This window comes from Taeniopygia guttata, chromosome 24 (genome assembly GCF_048771995.1).
Source record: "Taeniopygia guttata chromosome 24, bTaeGut7.mat, whole genome shotgun sequence".
NCBI lineage: Eukaryota > Metazoa > Chordata > Aves > Passeriformes > Estrildidae > Taeniopygia > Taeniopygia guttata.
Genome location: NC_133049.1, coordinates 7,630,114 through 7,648,011, shown reverse-complemented (window position 1 = coordinate 7,648,011; position 17,898 = coordinate 7,630,114). Strand labels below are relative to the sequence as shown.

At 45.6% G+C, this 17,898-nt stretch overlaps 3 protein-coding genes across 8 annotated transcripts; 2 read left to right on the top strand and 1 right to left on the bottom strand.

Annotated features, from left to right (window-relative positions):
- Positions 1-25: 25 nt before the first annotated feature.
- On the top strand, positions 26-5,145 carry DPAGT1 (dolichyl-phosphate N-acetylglucosaminephosphotransferase 1). 3 transcript variants are annotated; one of them, XR_012051877.1, is made up of 10 exons: positions 26-180; positions 258-378; positions 465-678; positions 1,202-1,348; positions 1,481-1,565; positions 2,025-2,213; positions 2,823-2,910; positions 3,253-3,408; positions 4,026-4,235; positions 4,583-5,145. XR_012051877.1 is itself a non-coding variant. In XM_072918230.1 (10 exons), exons 1-10 carry the CDS (start codon positions 26-28, stop codon positions 4,646-4,648), a joined length of 1,323 nt encoding a protein of 440 aa, XP_072774331.1. In that variant the 3' UTR covers positions 4,649-5,145. The 3 variants fall into 3 exon arrangements, 2 of the variants coding, with proteins under 2 accessions (XP_072774331.1, XP_002188220.4); XM_072918230.1 differs by lacking the exon at positions 4,026-4,235 and adding an exon at positions 2,337-2,438; XM_002188184.7 differs by lacking the exon at positions 4,026-4,235.
- Positions 5,146-6,942: 1,797 nt separating this feature from the next.
- Positions 6,943-7,621, top strand: H2AX (H2A.X variant histone). The gene has a single exon (XM_002187705.7). The coding sequence runs from the start codon at positions 6,943-6,945 to the stop codon at positions 7,342-7,344; it is 402 nt and encodes a 133-aa protein (XP_002187741.1). The 3' UTR covers positions 7,345-7,621.
- A 521-nt stretch (positions 7,622-8,142) lies between these two features.
- Positions 8,143-17,865, bottom strand: HMBS (hydroxymethylbilane synthase). 4 transcript variants are annotated; one of them, XM_041720968.2, is made up of 13 exons: positions 17,652-17,865; positions 16,044-16,116; positions 15,387-15,436; positions 15,238-15,293; positions 14,048-14,125; positions 13,644-13,721; positions 12,104-12,179; positions 11,292-11,405; positions 10,743-10,781; positions 9,846-9,896; positions 9,489-9,542; positions 8,836-8,922; positions 8,143-8,618 (listed from the first exon to the last, which is right to left on the bottom strand). In XM_041720968.2, the coding sequence occupies exons 1-13, from the start codon at positions 17,796-17,798 to the stop codon at positions 8,445-8,447; spliced, it is 1,077 nt and encodes a 358-aa protein (XP_041576902.1). In that variant the 5' UTR covers positions 17,799-17,865; the 3' UTR covers positions 8,143-8,444. The 4 variants fall into 4 exon arrangements, with proteins under 4 accessions (XP_041576902.1, XP_002187797.2, XP_072774332.1 ...); XM_002187761.4 differs by having other exon boundaries at positions 9,777-9,896; positions 17,652-17,861; XM_072918231.1 differs by lacking the exon at positions 14,048-14,125 and having other exon boundaries at positions 9,777-9,896; positions 17,652-17,863.
- Positions 17,866-17,898: the final 33 nt, after the last annotated feature.

Genomic DNA, 17,898 nt, shown 5'->3' with positions numbered 1-17,898 from the left:
GGCAAGGGCAGCTCCCGCCGCGGCCATGGCGGCCTGGCCCGCCGTGCCCCTCCTCATCAACCTCGGCGGGTCGCTGCTGGGCTTCGCGGCCACGCTCACGCTGATTCCGGCCTTCAAGGACCACTTCCTCGCCGCGCGGCTCTTCGGCCAGGACCTCAACAAGACCTCAAGGCGGCCCGTGTGAGTAGCGCTGCCCCGCGGAGCTGCCCCGCGGGGCCGGCCCAGGCACGGCTGACTCCCCCCGCTCTACCTTCCAGCCCCGAAGCACAGGGCGTGATCAGCGGTGCCGTGTTCCTGATCATCCTCTTCTGCTTCATCCCCGTGCCCTTCCTGAGATGTTTTGTGGAGGAGCAGTGCGTGGCCTTTCCTCACGACGAGGTGAGGCTCGTCTAAATCCTGCAAGCGTGGCAGGCAGGGGCAGGGAGTGGCCACCGGTGACCGGGGTCCTGTTCTCTGTCCTGCAGTTCGTGGAGCTCATCGGTTCGCTCCTTGCCATCTGCTGCATGGTTTTCCTAGGCTTTGCAGATGATGTTCTGGACCTGCGCTGGCGCCACAAGTTGCTTCTTCCTACCATGGCTTCCCTCCCACTGCTCATGGTTTACTTCACCAACTTTGGGAACACGACCATTGTGGTGCCTAAGCCCTTCCGGGTGCTGCTGGGCATGCACTTGAATCTGGGTAAGTTATGAATCACTAGAACCTGTCATCCACGTGGCAAATAGTCAGTGGAATGGATCAGATGAAGCACTTCGTGCTGCAGAGGCAGCAGACTAAGGATTTGCTTAAGTAACCAGTAAGAGAGTGGCACTCGACCCACTAAACATTTAGCTGGAAAGAACATCCGGAAACCCAGCACATGTTCAGCTGCACATAGACAGACACCGATCATTTTCACACGATCCTGGCAATACAGGTGAGTACTGCGGCATACAGCACATGGCTGATAACACCAGGATGTTAGAAAGACAGAAACAGCAGTACAGCTGGCCACCACCAATGTCACAGCAGTTTGCCACAGTTCATGTAGACATGACAGCCAGCTCATAAGAGAGTAAGCAACCTTATCTGTAAGCTACCACTATCAAAACTCACTGAGATTGTTAGGTTGTTGTATAAAGCAAGAAGTGAGAGCTTCAGTGACTTGGTCTAGGGCCTGCTTTGCCTCCAAATACTGAAGCCTTCGGCTCGCTCTGATCTGCAGGTATCCTCTACTACGTGTACATGGGTATGCTAGCAGTGTTCTGCACTAATGCCATCAACATTCTCGCCGGAATTAATGGAATTGAAGCAGGACAGTCGCTGGTGATAGCTGCTTCCATTATCATATTCAATATTGTAGAGCTAAACGGTAAGGAAAATAACAAACATTTGTGGGCACAAAAAGCAAAGGGAGATTGAATTCTAGATTTCAATAGCTGGTATTACTAAAAGTGAACCAGTCTTGTCTTATCACAAACACATGTTTTTCTTTTTTCCATAGGGGATTATCGAGATGACCATATTTTTTCTCTCTACTTTATGATTCCCTTTTTTTTTACCACGCTGGGCCTATTTTACCACAACTGGTAAGAGGATAGACATTCGGAATTTGTTTGAAAGCATCCTTTCCCTCTAGTTTCTCCCTTTTTGAACCAACAAAACCACTTAACCACGTGCAGGTGTGGAACACTGGAGTGTAGAGAGAGAGGCTTCTTGCCGAAACCAACACCACAAAGCATGGATGGAGTAGTAGCTTTTCTTTGTATTAGAACAGTCACACCAGCTCACCCAAACACGCATAATACACTCTTCTCTGCCTCACTGGCTGTCTTTTCATACAAAGTTCTCTGCAAGTCAAGTGGTGGGTCCCAGTCGTGCAATTCTTAGCATAAATACCTACAGTTGTTTTTACTGTGTAGATCTGCTGCAGATCCCCATGGGCCCCTGACCTGCAATGTGGGCATACTTTCAGTGGTTATAAATAGTCATTTTTGTGGCAATAGCAGTCATGTCAGACCTTTGCTTTTCTGCTCCATGGATTGCAGGTACCCATCTCGAGTGTTTGTTGGGGATACCTTCTGCTACTTTGCTGGCATGACCTTTGCTGTGGTGGGGATCTTAGGACACTTCAGCAAAACAATGCTGCTTTTTTTCATCCCGCAAGTACTCAATTTCCTCTACTCATTGCCTCAACTCTTCCACATCATTCCGTGTCCCCGTCACCGGTTACCGAGGTAATGTACCAAGTGACCTATAGTGGTACTACAGGTTGTGTCTTTTACCTCCAACACCAGCTGAGAAAGGTGGTGGAAGGTGCTCTTTTTAAAAGCCATCAAAGTATGTTTTCTCTTTAAAAGACAGCAGCTCACTCTGCCAGCTACAGTCAGATCATACAGTAGAGGTCTCTCAAGGAAGTGCACATTTCTGACCAGCCCACCCCTCAGATCATTTTTAACAAGGTTAGACCATGATGATTCTAACCTACAAGATCAAGAGAAATTGACACCGGCTGCTTTTAATGCTGTGGCAATGGGATCTGCTAAGCTTTCATAGTAGCAAGTATTCTGTAGCGCTATGCCACATCAGCAGTTCTATCTGCAGATATTAGAGTCTTCTGTTTTATTCTTTAAACTACATAACATATATTGGGGGTGCAATGGGAAGGAGTCTTCTTTGCCCTACTTGAGGGGCTAGATACCAGCAGCTGTTTTTTAAGTGCATTAAGGTTATTCCTGTTTCTTCCACCACTGGGTTTCTTTCTCAGCTATGGGTCTAATTTTGCTTACAAACTGAACTCTTATCTCCTTGTTATATCTGGACTAAATTTTAAATGTTTCTTTTAGGCTTAATCCTAGTACAGGGAAGTTGGAGATGAGCTACTCCAAATTCAAAACTAAGAACCTCTCTGTCCTGGGAACAAGCATTCTGAAGGTAATTTGTGGAAATTACAGATGCATTTTGAGGCAGTCATCAACTGCAAGAGAAACAGAGCGGGAGGAAATGCAGAACTTTGGGGTTCAGTAGTTACTGCCTGGCTCACATCTAGAAGAAAGTCTCTTACCATCTCTCACAGTCACTCAGTTGTGTTAAAAATCAGTCTTTCAGAATAACCACACATAGAAATGCCCCAGGACCATCATATGTCTGTCCTGTCTTTCAGTTAGAGCACAACCAGGATTTCAGGGCTGGTGCAGCAAAAGGGCTCTTGAGCAAGACTAGCCAGTGAACACCAAAAATACCTGGTGAAATAGCGTGCAATATTTCTTTCCTCAGGTAGTCAAGATCTTGCACATAGTGGATGTGAGGAGTGGAACAGATGAAAATGGCGAATACACCGAATGCAGTAATATGACACTTATTAATTTTGTCATAAAGCTGATCGGACCCACCCACGAGCGAAATCTCACTCTCCTGTTGCTACTCATTCAGGTCAGACAAAGGGTTCCTCCAGTAGAAAGATCTACTCCACAATAGAAACAGATCCAAGTCAGTCTTGAGAGTTTTAAGGGGAAAAGTAAAATATTGCACTCTTCACACAAGGTGCAGTTGAGCTGTGGAGCTTGAGGGGAGAATGAGAGGCTTACATACCTCAAGGAGGAAAGAAATCCACACACACCTCCCTGTTCACTGAGAGCTTATAAAAAAAAGTCAGAAGGTTAGCTTAAGAAGATTCCCAAGGCACGAGTCATTGGTTCCAAGAAAAACATGAGCACAGGAGAATGCCTTGTCACTCTTACTCAAGACAGCCTTTTAGTATGTTTCCTATTTTTCAAATATATAATATATATAATACCAAATAACAGTCTCAGAGTTGTCACCAGCAAGTGGACTTCTGTAAGCATGGCATGCGGCTCAGCAGTTTCTCAGTCTGAGGGGCATGCGGGAGCATTTGGAAGCCACTTGGAGCATAAGGATATGCTTCACAGATCTTGCCACTGCCACCATTCAGCATGTGAATTTTTGAGCATAGTGTAGTAAAAACATCACTTTTAGAAAGGCCTGCATTGGTTAACTGCCCACAATAAAATCCTTCTTTTCATCTTCAGATTTAGGATAAGGTATTCTTACTAGGAAAGAAACACTTAGCCAATTTCCGATTTGAGAGGAAGAACTTGCAACGAAAGCCTGTTGAGGGCTCAGGCAGATGACATCGGGGATGGGAGAAGACAGGAAGTACATAGCAGTTACCCAGTCACAGCAGAGAAGTCCAGACAGCACCTTATTGTAAGGATGCTGAATTTCAGCTTTGACATAAGGTATTTTCTAATACAAACCATGGGGTTTATGTTACAATATAGGCTCCTTAAGGGGGAAGGAGTTACTCCAAACTCTTACCTCGTCCACGTGTTCTTAGAATGTGATTGTGTGCAGGAACATGGAGAAATCTCTCACTGATATCTAAAATCATCAGAGAAAGAAACAATGTCTTTGGTTGGGCTGCCATTTATCTTCCTATACCTAAAAGAAGTAGCTTTTTAGTTGCTCTTTTATGAAACAAGGCATGCTGGAAAGCTTAGCAAATCCATTTGGAAAAGAGGAATCTGACAGCCTGTAAACCATTTGACAGTATAATGTTTCTGTTATGTGTCTGATTTTTACCTAGGTCCTTGGAAGCACGATTGCATTTTCGATCCGGTACCAACTAGTGCGCTTGTTTTATGATGTCTGACTGGACTGTCGGGAGCAAGGGAAAGAGTTCTACCTGCCAGTCCATCTTCTCCAGTTGCTTGACCAAATGATTCGACTGATGTTGCTCCTGCCTTCTGGGAACCTCAGAATACCTGTCAAAATGCAAGCAACTGCTTTGCACGGGCTAGTTTTGAACCAGGATGTTCTTTGTGCACCAAAGGCTTTTGTCCAATTCTGTGACAGAAAAGATTCACTGCTACTTGGACATCGGTGTTACTAAGAATACATTTTAGAGGGGAAGCAAATGACAGCACTTAGGGAAAGTGGGAAAGACGGAATCTCTATACATCTAGCAAAGTCATTACTGTTCACCAAGAGAGAAAACAGCAGCTTTAATTTCTGTGAGCAAAATAAGTAAACCAGATTCCGTTCCTGGCTTCTCAATCCTGTTTTTGGTCCATGGACATAGAATGACATGTTATAACCCATACTCAAAACTCAGAGTGCTCCAAGAATAAAACAATTCATGGTACCCTTTCCCCTGCAGTGCTTTGCCTTGACAATATTGACAGGCAGTGAAGCTAGGTTATATCCTATATCCTATAACTAGGTTATGTCTGTAGCTTTCTACCCTCTTAGGCAGCTTATCATTTCTGCAGTGGACTCCCTACTTCATTATGGCTACTGGGAATGTTCCTGCTGATGAGCTTTTAATTCTGAATACCTTTATATTCTGCCTTCCTCCCTGGAAGAGGACATGTTAGCAGAGTGAGGATCACCATATCTTTGTCTTAACACGGAATCAATAGATCCTTTTATTAATGCAGAACTAAGGCCCTGATTGGCTGACTGCCAACCCCTTTTCCTCTAATACAAATAGTTATTTATAGAGCAGTATTTAGCACCATAGTTCAACACAGAATTGCTACTCACCTGACATAAAAACATAGAACAGCCATTGGGGTACCAGGTTATAGTCTTTGCACCTCCCAACACCCAAGTTCAGCTAGTAACAAGGCTCGGAGTGCATTACCAGAAGGCAAAAATGCCTGTGTCCAGCAGCACTGATCAACACAGAAAACACACAGCACTCATGTATGAATGGTACGAGTGGCTGAATCCTCTTCCTTCCCTCCAGCAGGTCAGTTTGTAAGTCTACTAGTACAGTGTATTCATTACCACATCCACAGAGACATTATGAAATCATTCAGTACCTGGCCTTAAACAGTCTGTCCAGTAACCAGCTGCTAGATTTCCTGGTATCAAGGCATATGAACAGAGAAATCTCTCCACTAGCTGACCTAGGAATGTGGCCTTCCAATAGGTACTTCTAGGGCAGCCACCCCGTTTTCCTCAGGAAGCTGGCTTACCTCCAGTAAGCATCCTGCTGCACCTTATCTCCCGTATCTGGTCCTGGGTTCCAAAGCCCGTCTGGCTCCTTCGCTAGAGATGACTCACACTTGCATTCCACCTAGCCCTGGCCCCTCCCTGCATGTGCTGAAGTCTTCCCATTTTCTGGAACCACTGGCTGCTCTGATTTGTGTCCTAATCCCAGTTGCTGGCAACTGGACCTCCAGAGGCACACAGCATAGACAGTCTGCTCACTCTGGGGGAAAAAAACATACAAGTTGGGTTAATTAAGACAGCATAGACTGCAGAGATAATTCTTACTGATCAGCAACATTTTAAAACATTACCACTTTCTTCACTTTTATTTTTCCTTAATGTTCCCATGGGTTTTTTTCTCCTAGTCCACTTTGACTCCTCACTCTCCTTTGGTGCTTCTCTTAATATAGCCGTGTTATAAACCCATGATATATCTCACACAGGATCTCATGGTAGGTTTTTTCATATCCCTAACTGCTCTTCCCCCCATGTGCCACCCTAAGGTAAATGCCCTACAGACAGGGATACCTCTCAGTCTGTAGGCATCCCGGGAGCCCCTCTACCTCGCTCTGGGTGGAAGCCAGATGCAGGGACTGTCTCCAGCCCTCATAAAGGACGGTGCGCCCGGAGGGCGGCCCGAGAGGCGCTGAGGGCCGGCGGCAGCGCGCATGCTCGCTGAGGGCCGGCGGCAGCGCCCCAGCGAGCGCTCGGTGTGGTTTAAATTTGGCGCCTCGCTCGCTGATTGGCCGGACCCCGCGGCCAACACATTCAGAGCAAGCGCGTTGGTATCACACAAGCGACCAGTCAGCAAAAAGCTTCTTCCGGCAAACGTACCAATAGCTAGAGGCGGCGGCGCTGTCCAATGAGCTGGCCCCTACTTGGCGGGAGGTTATAAAAATCCCGGCCGCAGCCTCCCGGGCGCATCGGTTCAGCAGCGCAGCGAGCGTCATGTCCGGCCGTGGCAAGAGCGGCGGTAAAGGCCGCGCTAAGGCCAAGTCTCGCTCGTCCCGGGCCGGGCTGCAGTTCCCGGTAGGGCGCGTCCACCGACTGCTGCGGCGCGGGCACTACGCGGAGCGGGTGGGGGCGGGTGCGCCCGTGTACCTGGCGGCCGTGCTCGAGTACCTGACCGCCGAGATCCTGGAGCTGGCGGGCAACGCGGCTCGCGACAACAAGAAGACGCGCATCATCCCCCGTCACCTGCAGCTGGCGGTGCGCAACGACGAGGAGCTCAACAAGTTGTTAGGCGGCGTTACCATCGCGCAGGGCGGCGTCCTGCCCAACATCCAGGCTGTGCTGCTGCCCAAGAAGACCGGCAAGAAGGGCAGCAGGCAGCAGTCGCAGGAGTACTAGGCCGGCCGGCCCTCCCGGCACAACTCAAAGGCCCTTTTCAGGGCCACCTCATTGCTCACTGGGAGAGCTGCGATCCGCGGAGGGCAGGGCGCGAGAGGCGTGGCCGGCCGCGGCTGCGGGGAGCTGGGCCGGGGGTAGCGGCAGTAAGCGGCCCGGGGCCAGTCAGACACTGAGCCTGAGAGCTGCTCAGTAAGGAGCCGTTATTTTCACTCATTCCTACCTACCTCTGGGAGATTCAGTGGACGTTGCCTAGAAAATAAATATTTACAAAACAGGAGCCCAGTACGGTGCTGTTACAGTATTTCTTCAAGGCACTGTAACAATAAAATCCTGCTCAGAGGATGCTGACCTAGTACCAAGTGCAGGAAGCCAGTGTCTGGAATCTGGGCTTCTGCTTCAGCTCCCCCTTCATAGGCAAGTCTAGCTAACTGGCTCTCATGACCTTTTTGGACAAACATACAAAGGAAACCAAAATGGCTGTCTGCTTCCTCATTTAATACTAGCCAATCTAGCTAGTCTAATATATATGTGTATGTATGTATTGTATCAATCTAATACTACCCAATTGGCTAGTATAATGGTGAACTTAATTAGCCTTCGCTAAGACCAAGGGTGAATGTAGCATCTCTGCTACTTTACTATAAGGAACATGCTATCAGGAACCTAATGGGAACCTTTGGTGATCCAGTGAGTGAAAAGGCCCAGATAATGACTCCCGAAAGCACTTAGCACAGTATGGCATTTTAGTACCAGCACAGTTGTGTATCCAGTTATAACGCAACGGGCACTGCTCCTAAATGGATTTAAACACTTAAAGGCTTTTATTTTATTTTTAAATTTTTCTTGCAGTTCTCTAGCTACAAAAGTTGTTGACAATACTTCATAAAGACACTTAACAATTTAGAGAAATGTGTGGAGGAATGAAAACTCTGAAGAGCAGAAACTACTTCAGTTAGTTAGTTTCATATTTCAGGTTTTTTGCACCCAAATGTCAGGTAAGACTGGTGTGAATGTTGAAATAAATCCCTCCAGAGGATCATGATGCAGCTGCACAGACTTGTACCTAGAATTGTAGCACTCCTGCTGGCCACACCCCAGGTTCAGCGGGCATCATTGAGCTGCCTTGCCACGCTAAGGATATGCTTTGCTCCCTTGCTCAGAAGTAAACTAGCTAGTTCAACACCCAGGTTCTCTGCAGCTTCCTGGGCCTGACCAGGAACATTCTTGGCTGTGATGCCAACATGCTGCACGTCATCATTCGGTCCATCTTCATTCTGCAAATATAAACACCTCAAAGTAAGGCAGCAGGAAAACAGTAGGCAAGGAATTACAAGGCTCATGAAACACAGCAAAACCTAGTCTGAAGAACCTCAAAAACAGTGTGCTGTTACAGCTGACAAGAAAACAGACCAAATATAATCAATTTCTAAAGGCTTGGTTTTTGTCATTTAGCTTCAAGTTTGAATTTCGAAGGCACCATGATTCCCATACCTGATGGGGATAACTAACACCGGTCTGCATGGTCTCCTTCAGGCTATCAGATCCATCCAAGCTGTAGACTGCTCCTGTCAAATACAACTTAGAAAATACACAGAATGGATTATTACCACATTAACAAACAAGCAGCCAACTACCCTCTCTTTAAAAAAACCACCCAATATACAAAGCTAAGTTTGTTGGGAAGGGCTTTTGTCATGCAGTGGGATCAGCACGCATAGTGGTACAATACAAGTATAAGAAAGGTACTTCCTGTTAGGGAAGATATGACTTCTCAAGGAAAATGCCGAAGTTCTTTTCTAATTTCCCACCTCCATAATCACATTCCACTGTCCAAAAACAGGTTTGGTAGGGTCAAAAGCAATACTTTCAGACCTCAGGACAGCATGAAATAAGCAGCAGGGGTGGAGAGGGGAATCTGGTAAATATTATAAGGGAATTTTCTGAAAGACAGCTTCAGTAGCTTGACCCATTCTCGCACTCCTGCTTTGGACACAAACACAGAAGGGTCAAGTCAGGAGACTATCTGCCCTAACTGGTTATAAAGATACCTGCTGAAATTAGCTTCAGGAAAAGATATGGAAACATGCACACACTTGGAAAAGGTTTTCAGAAATAATCAATTAAAAATACAAAGTACTCCTCACCTGGCCATCCTTCAGCAGGGTGTTGACAGCAACAGGGACGCTACATCCACCCTCCTAAAACACAAAGCAGCTGACACTGAGGCTCCCACCCAACAAATTGAAAGCAGAGGCCTCTGAAAAGTTTAGGCGGCACACAACACTGCCCATCACTCTTCTGGCCCTTTTTGATTCAGATGTACTCTCCTTTGCAGTTTTAGAGAAGTGTTACAGATTTTCCATATTATGGCATCAAGTCAACTAGCAGATCAGTATTTACTGCTGCAGGCAGAGGAAGGGTGCCAGACCTACCAAACGCTTCATAAAGGCTCTTTCAGCAATGCAGCACAACACAGTGTCAGCATCATGCAGGGCAGATACCATATTCAGTATCTCTTGGTCTTTGGCACGAACTTCCACGGCTAAGGCACCCTAGAAGAAGAAACACACAACAAAATATAATTCTTCAACTTCATGCATCAGCATTGATCACGGAACAGAACTCAGAGGCTCACACCCTTTTCACTAAGGGAGCAATGTTCACAGAAATGAATTATGATACATTCCACTGCCTGCAGGGTTGTCCTACAATAGCTGCTGTAAACAGATCAGGACTTATTCAGGCAAGTGTTAAAGATCATGCTGCCACCTCAACCCTTCTAGAACTCTGCAGGTATTTGACAAATGCATGATCAAAATTACTTTTTCAGACTGAATGTGCAGATTTGTCACTTGCAATCACTAACTGGTGATCTGGCTTATCAAGTTTGATATTCGCTGCGTAAGCTCAGCTATGTAGGCAGAATGGACTGGAACAGTCTGCCCACCTAAAAACAGGAGCAGTAAGAATGTGCTCCAAGGCAGATGTTTCAGCTCCACCTTGCAGGAGTCAGGACACCATGCACAAAGGAGGGAGCATCACAGACTAAAGACATTGCGGTGGCTTTGCACAGTTATCCTGGTGCAGCGTAATACTGACCCTGCCAGAACCTGCCCCATATCTGCCATGTTGCCCCAGTGTAGCTGTGCATGGATGTACCTTCCCATTTACTGTTTTTTCTATTACTGATAGGAACCAGCCCCTAACACCTGGGTAGAAGAGCAAACTCCCAGATTCGTAACAAGTTGTGCCTCAAATAGTGTAACAGCCAACAAAAGAGATCAAAGTACTTTTCTGATAACGAAGACATGAGAAGTCTTCAGCACAGTTAACTACTCAGATATATCATACTGCTGCTGGCTTTCAGTGTCCTTTAAGGAACAAAAGTTGTGAAGTACCTGTCCGACAGCGTACAGACAATCTTCAGGGCTTAGGAGCTGGAAGAAAGTAAAATCAAGAGTTAACTCAAGCTGCACTGTTCACAATGTAGAAAACAAGAGCCAGATTCCTGTCTCTAATACTAAGTGATTTCATGTCAGACCAAAGACACTTCTCCCTTCTCATGCCTCAGTGTTTTTACCACAAAAGTGAGATAATGTCCTTTCCATCAACTGGAGTGTAACACTTTGTGACTTAGCTAATCACTAAAATCTCAGCCTTACACACTGCTGCATTGCTAGACATGAGTGCCATGAAGTGCTACGAGATAATCAGATTACAAACTGTTACTGAACCATGGAAAACCAAACATGAAAATTTTCTGTACGAAGAAAAAAAGCAACCAACCAAAAAACCCAACCACTCCTTCCAGAAGTGGCTCAAATCAAATCATGGCAATGGAGTCAGGAGCTTGCATGCTTATCTTGGATAGGAGAACCACAAGGTCTGAAAAGCAAACAGTTGGTATTTCAGCAGAGAATGGTATTTTCTGCTTTGCTGCGCCTCACCTGGCCAATGCGATTTTCCCAGCCCATTCTCTTCAGCCCAGCAGCAGCCAAGATGATGGCACTGAAATCTTCCTTCTCATCTAGCTTCTTTAAACGGGTATTTAGGTTTCCTCTCTGTAGAAGTGATTAAGCAAGAATAGAAACAGCAGGAAAACAGTCCTACAACCAGTTGAGTCTTTACAGACTGTACAGAATACAAGTGTTCAAATGAGAATGTCAGTACCATCCTGAAAGAAGTGTTAAATAAGCACAATTGTTTCTTTAAATAGAATCTTGCCATGTATTATGGAATATTAATTTAAGTGCTGAGTCTACAAAGATATGCACACCATTGAAGTACACTATTAGCACCCAATTCCTTCTGCACTGCAAAGAACTCTGCTCCTAGGACTGGAGTAACAATGCCTTTTCTCAGTAGGTCAGCCACCCACAATGGAATTAATGGTCCAAAGAGCATCCAGGGTTACTGGAAACCCAGCAACATTTGGTCACACACCCGTGACAAACACATCGGAGGCACCGTCATGCAGTTTTTCAAACACTGCAAAACATACAATTAATCTGTATGCTGAACACCCAGCTAGATCAAGGCTGGCTGCCTCTTCACAGCCTCATGAGAAAGCAGAGGACAGGATGGTTACAGTACTAACCCTCCCCCGCTCAGAACAGGGTAGTGGGGAACAGGCTTTGAGGAAGCAGCTTGTTCTTGTAGGTCAGGTGGCACAAATTAGCCTCAAATCTAGATTTTACACAAAGTTGTACTTTCCTCTCTGCAGCTTTACCCAGCTCCCACACTTGCCAGGAAAGGATACAATATCCCTGAATTCTAAATGAGGGAACTTCTTCTTGAGTTGAGCTGCTCTCCGAAGTGAACTGGTTCCAATCACACTGCAAGGAAAAGTATAATCACTGAAATCCAGAACACTTCTAACAGTTACCTCCAGCCACATATATGACAGAAATTTCAAGGAAACAAATAGTATTTTTTTTTTTTAGTTGAAATGAAGATCAGAAAAACAGTCAATGATTTGTATCTCCTTAGAAGAAAGAAAACCACTCTGTGAAGTTCAGCATAAAGCATGTCTGAAGCAACTCCCAAGGAGCCAATTTACAGAATATGCTTCTGCTAAACAGTCCCTAGCCACTGTCAAGGATTGATGAAACCTCATTGAAAGACAACATTTTTCAGAGAAAAAAGACTCCACTGCCCCAAAATGAACCAGACAAAGCCAGACAACTAAGTGATGAAATGACTAAAACAGAGGAACGTCATCAAAGACAGAAATGCAGAGTAAGCAGAGGACCTTTGAGTATATAACTAAAAACCACAGAAAACTGTAAGTCTGGGCATTTCCTTTCTCAAGCTATATGCTGTTCACTTCTTTTCATAGAATCATATTATATGTTGATTTGGAAGAGACCCATCAGGATCATTGAGTTCCAACTTCTAGCCCTCCGCAGGACACCCCAAGAATCCTACCATGTGCCTGAGAGGGCTGTCCAAATACTCTGTGAGCTCTGTCAGGCTTGGTGCTGTGACCACTTCCCTCAGGAGCTTGTTCCAGTGCTGAACCATTCTCTGGGTGATGAACCTTTTCTCGATATCCAACCTAAACCTCCCCTGATTCAGCTTCATGCAGTTTCCTTGAGTCCTGTCTCTGGTCATGAGACTGAAGAAATCAGTATGTGCCCTTCTGATTCCTCCTTTTGGTAACCTGAAACCTAAATTAGATGCAATTTTCCTGCTATCCAAATGCACAGAAACACAAGTCTTTGTGTCATGGCTAGTTTATTTCTTTCACTTTAATATTAAAAAAAAAATCTTTCTAATAGCTACCTTAATCTGAGTAATTTTACTCATCTGTCTCAGACAAGGGACTCCAATAATCTCTACAGAAAGACAGATCATTAAAAATGGAGAAACCACATGAATGTGATGCCAAAAACACAAGGAAGAAATCAGAATAGGCTGAGTGAGAACAGAAGCATAGTTCAGGTTCATGAAAGCCAAAATCCTGCACCACACACCCCATCTGCATTGTATGCTTTCCTGAGCAGTAGGCAGAACACCAAGCAGCAGGAATTCACTCTAGAGATCGTGGCAAGAAAGGTTCTAACTTGAGAAAGCATTGCCACTCAAGGGTGGCTTGAGAGATGAACCTCATTCCTGTGAGACAGCGTTACTTTTTCTAGCAAGAGTGGGTCCAGGTTAATGTATGTGGAATGCTCACAAAAGGCAGTGTAAAACCACTACAGGATAAAGCAATGAGGTGACCAACTTGCCAATGGCAAATATCAACCAACTGACCCCTTCTGTTTTTACACCTGTCTTCCCCTTCTTCTCCCACTCACCTCTTTTCAGGAAGGAGGCTCAGTGTTTTTCCACAGTTTTTGGGATGAAAGACAACAGCGTCAAGTGGGTTTTCCCTTCTGCAAAATAATGCAAGTGCAGAATGCCTGACACATCATTTAAGGCAAGGCTGGTAAGCTCAACAGTTCTGCTATCATTTCCTGGAAGAACTACCTCTGGCTCAAAAATACTTCGCCATCAAGATGGAGAGCAAGAATTTTCAGCACACCTGCCAGCTATGGAACACTAGGGCAGCCCTAGTGTTCCACTAGGGCTTCCACTGTTTTGAAGACCAATCACAGGAAACTCTGAACACCTAAAAGAACGTACACTGCCTTTGCTCTCCTTCACCAACACTATAAAATGCAAAGCTCTCAAGAGAATCAAGTCTCATGTCCACACTTACTTGCAGACAGCGCCAATTGTAAAGTCAGGAGGAAGAGAAGTTGGCAGGTCCTTCAGGGAATGAACCACAAGGTCAACCCTAAAAATTAGAGGATAGCAATTGGAGAACAGATGGTGTAGCTCATGTGGGGATGTACCAGAGGCCTGCAGGTCACCTACAGTGAAGTTTGAACCCACTCTGGGAATTAATCTGGGGAAGGGAGAAGAATTTCGGGATTCCATAGCCAGGATTACAATATAGTTTTTGTGATACTGCTAAAAGGCTACATCACCTTCCTCTGTCTCTCTTTTCCCCTTACTCGGTGACAAAAGACACTTATCAAACAATCAGATTGAATGAGGGGAAGATGCTGGAGATGTTCATACAGAGAGACTCACTGTACCAAAATGCACCAGTATGTAGGTTGGTATTGTATGTCAAACTTTAAGTAACAACAAGCCAAACTACAAGCTACCTGTTTTGCCACACAGGAACCAAGCAAACATTTGAGTCTCCAATAGCTTTTCACTAACTTCACTGAAAATGCTGTATGATGTAACTATGTGGCAGAGATGCAGAAGAATACCTTTTTTTTTAAACATACTTTAACTAAGACACTACTGAAACCCTCCTCAGAATATTGAAAAGAAAGAGAGATTAAATCACAACAAAAATTCCCCAACACCTCAAACCCACAAAACCAGCAGTAATCTCTGTCTGCTCAGGCATCTAAAGCAAGGTTTTTGTAGAGACAAATTGCACAGAACACAGCACAATTTGCCCATGTCAAATTCTCCTGCACATTTAGCTTGCATAAGTTAATAAATGATAACATTTAACAGGATGACAATAAATCTGTTTTGCAATACATTACCACCAATAAGAAAAGTGTTTTTTAAAAAATATATTCATAAGCAGTAATCATATGAGATCACAGCCTCCCTGTGTATTACAGCATGTAATACACAAGTAACAGAAGAAAATGTTACTGGGGCAGACCAAGTGATACAACAGCTCCACTTCAAAATACATGTCCTGAGCCCAAGGTAGAGAGAAAAAAGGGAAAAAAAAAAAAAAGACTGTGACTCATTAAAGGATTAATTTTTTTAGCCGGAAAGGTACCAGGACTGAAGGAAATTAGATCACCTATGCAGCAAGCCAAGTGTGTCCAAAGAGCACCAAATGCTAAGGAGAAAGACAAAAGTTCTTACTCATTTCTTTCAAGTGCATTTTCCAGCTCTTTGGTGAAGAGGCTCTTCTCTCCAATCTACACACAAAAGGAAAAAAATAAATCACAAAAGAAGCATGAGACAATAGAACATAAATACAATTAGTTCTTGAATAAAGGAAGATCCTTTACCTTGGAAAGTGCTGTGTCCAAGATCTTGTCCCCAGTTGTTGACATGGCCACTGCTCGGAGACAGTACAGGTAAAATGTGAGGTACTGGGCTTAGGCTGAAAATATCCATGCAAAATGCCACGAGCAGTCACACACTACTGTATGAACACTGACTCAAGCTCAATACAAGAGCAGCTCACTTCTAGAAATACATTGCACTCAAGACAAGTGAAATTGAGACGTCTTTCACTGTTCTCAAAAACAAAAGCAAAGTGAAAGAGGGCAGGTTTGTGGAAGAGTTGACCCAGAGGAAGCTGCCATGGTCTGTCTCTGGAGTGCCAGAGAACACATGTAAAGCAGTTCTCTTCAGTGCATGGCTGAACTCCTGTTATTCCTGTTGAAAGCTTTGAGCCCCAGACCAGAAAACACAACACCATATCCATCACTCAGCACTTAAATCATCAAGGGCTCATGAAATCCATCTATCTCCCCTACAAGAAACAAGCAGCAGCAGTTGCTCGGCCACACAACTGAACTGAATTCAGACGGCACTCTCAGATAAATTTAGACAGACCTCCTCCTCCTGACTCTACACACACCTCTTGCACACAAAGATAACCCACTGGCTCCTGCTCCTTGCCATCTACCCCAGAGCAACATCCAAAAAACAAAACTTACCAATCTCAAAGTGTAGGTCAGGGTATAGCTCACGGAGCATTGTAACTACACTATCGGTCTGAATCCGGGCCAGCTAAAAGGAAGCAGAAAACAAAGTCCTAAAGAAACAGCACAGTGCCCATATAGTAGCTAAGGAGGCTTTGCTATTCTCCCACAGCCAGGCACGCATGACCAGTACATTCGCTCTACACCAAAAGCATTAGAAATAGGTTGCCTCAAGTTAAATGACTCATAGGTACAAACTCCTTGAACTGTGTGAACACCTATCATGACCAGAACATTTCTATGAAGAACTTCTTTTATTGACTAAAGTCTTCCCATGTCCAGCATTACTGTGGTGCATGATGAAACACTGCAGTAAGTTTATCGAGTTAGGAAGAGTGATCACAACAGAAACCTACAGATCACGATTCTCATGCTTTTACTTCTTGGTTTCACCTATGTAGAACACAACTGCTGAATGATGATCGCTCAACAACAAGTGGGCGGAAAAGTAAGCAAAACCATTATTCTGTTGCTCAGCAATGAAAGAACAAGTCATATTGCACACTGAGCTAGGGTTAAAGTTAGGGTTAAAGCCTCCTGCTTTTTCAAAGCATATGAATTTTACCAATACTGCATTTGAAAGAAGCTGGTATGATTTCACTGAGCTGGTGGAAAAATCCACAGTTAGCATCAAATACAAGTTACTTATCTTCTATAAGAACAAAGACCTAGTTGGAGGTTCTACAAACACACACACAAAAGTAACAGCTTACATCATCACGTACATCAAGAAACAAATATCAAAGTAGTAAACTGCATGAAGAACATTCCATTGCATAAGAAAACCAGAAGTAAAATACAATCACTAGTGTATCATCTTTCTGCACATGCAAGCGGCAGCAGACTCAAGCAACTACAGATGAGGTTCAGCTTTTCTGCCACCGAAGGGCTCAAGACCCTTTGGTAATTAACGTCGTTCTAGGGACTGCAGTTCCCTACAAGTACAATGAATGTATGTAGCTGCCTCCCTTTGTAAAGTGCCCCAAAAGCCACACGTTATTACATGAAATAGCATATATGCACGGCTATCTCCCTTGTCCTGATGTCTACATAAAGTGCCTTTGTGACAGCACGGAATTCTTCCTAGAACGTGCTACCAAAAGGAACGAGATTATCTCAGTGCAAAGGCCTGAGGGTCGCTTATCTCTCTTTGCGAGGCTGCTCCTCCCTACTCTAGCCCGCTGGCGACAGATACCTTCTCTATCTGTGGCTGTGTCCCTTCCCTGGCCTTTGAGCGGGCTGCAAGCATCAGTTATTGGGGGTTTTCCGTACAAGAGCTCCACAGAATTTGCAAGTTGGTCGCAGCCAGACCGGGAGAGACCCGCACCGTGGCCCCCGGCCCCTGAACCGCGACAGCGCTACTAGAGCGGACCGTCCCCTGGGCTCCGAAGGAAGGGCTTTCCAAACTTCTTCCCGGAATTCCACAGCAGGAGTCGAAAGGGGAACTCAGGAAGCTCAGGCCGCTCCTCAGCCCCGAGAAGCAAGCAGACCCTGCGCTGCCCCGGGACGAGCCGGGTGCCCCGGCGGGAGCACTCCCCGCACACCAACCCCGCCGCTGCCTACCTGGCTCCGACGGGTGCCCACGCGGATCGCTCTGCCATCCACGCCGTTCTCTTCCTGCGGCAGCAACGGGTCGGCGCCCGCTCGGCCGGCGCCCCCGCCAGAATCCGCTCGTCCCAGGCCCACGCCGGACACCCCCAGCTCCGCCATCACCCCCAGCCCTCAGCGCCGCGCGGCCCGCCCCCCACGTGACCGCGGCCCCGCCCCCGCCGCCCTGGCCACGTGAGCGGTCCGCGCGGGGAAAGCCCCG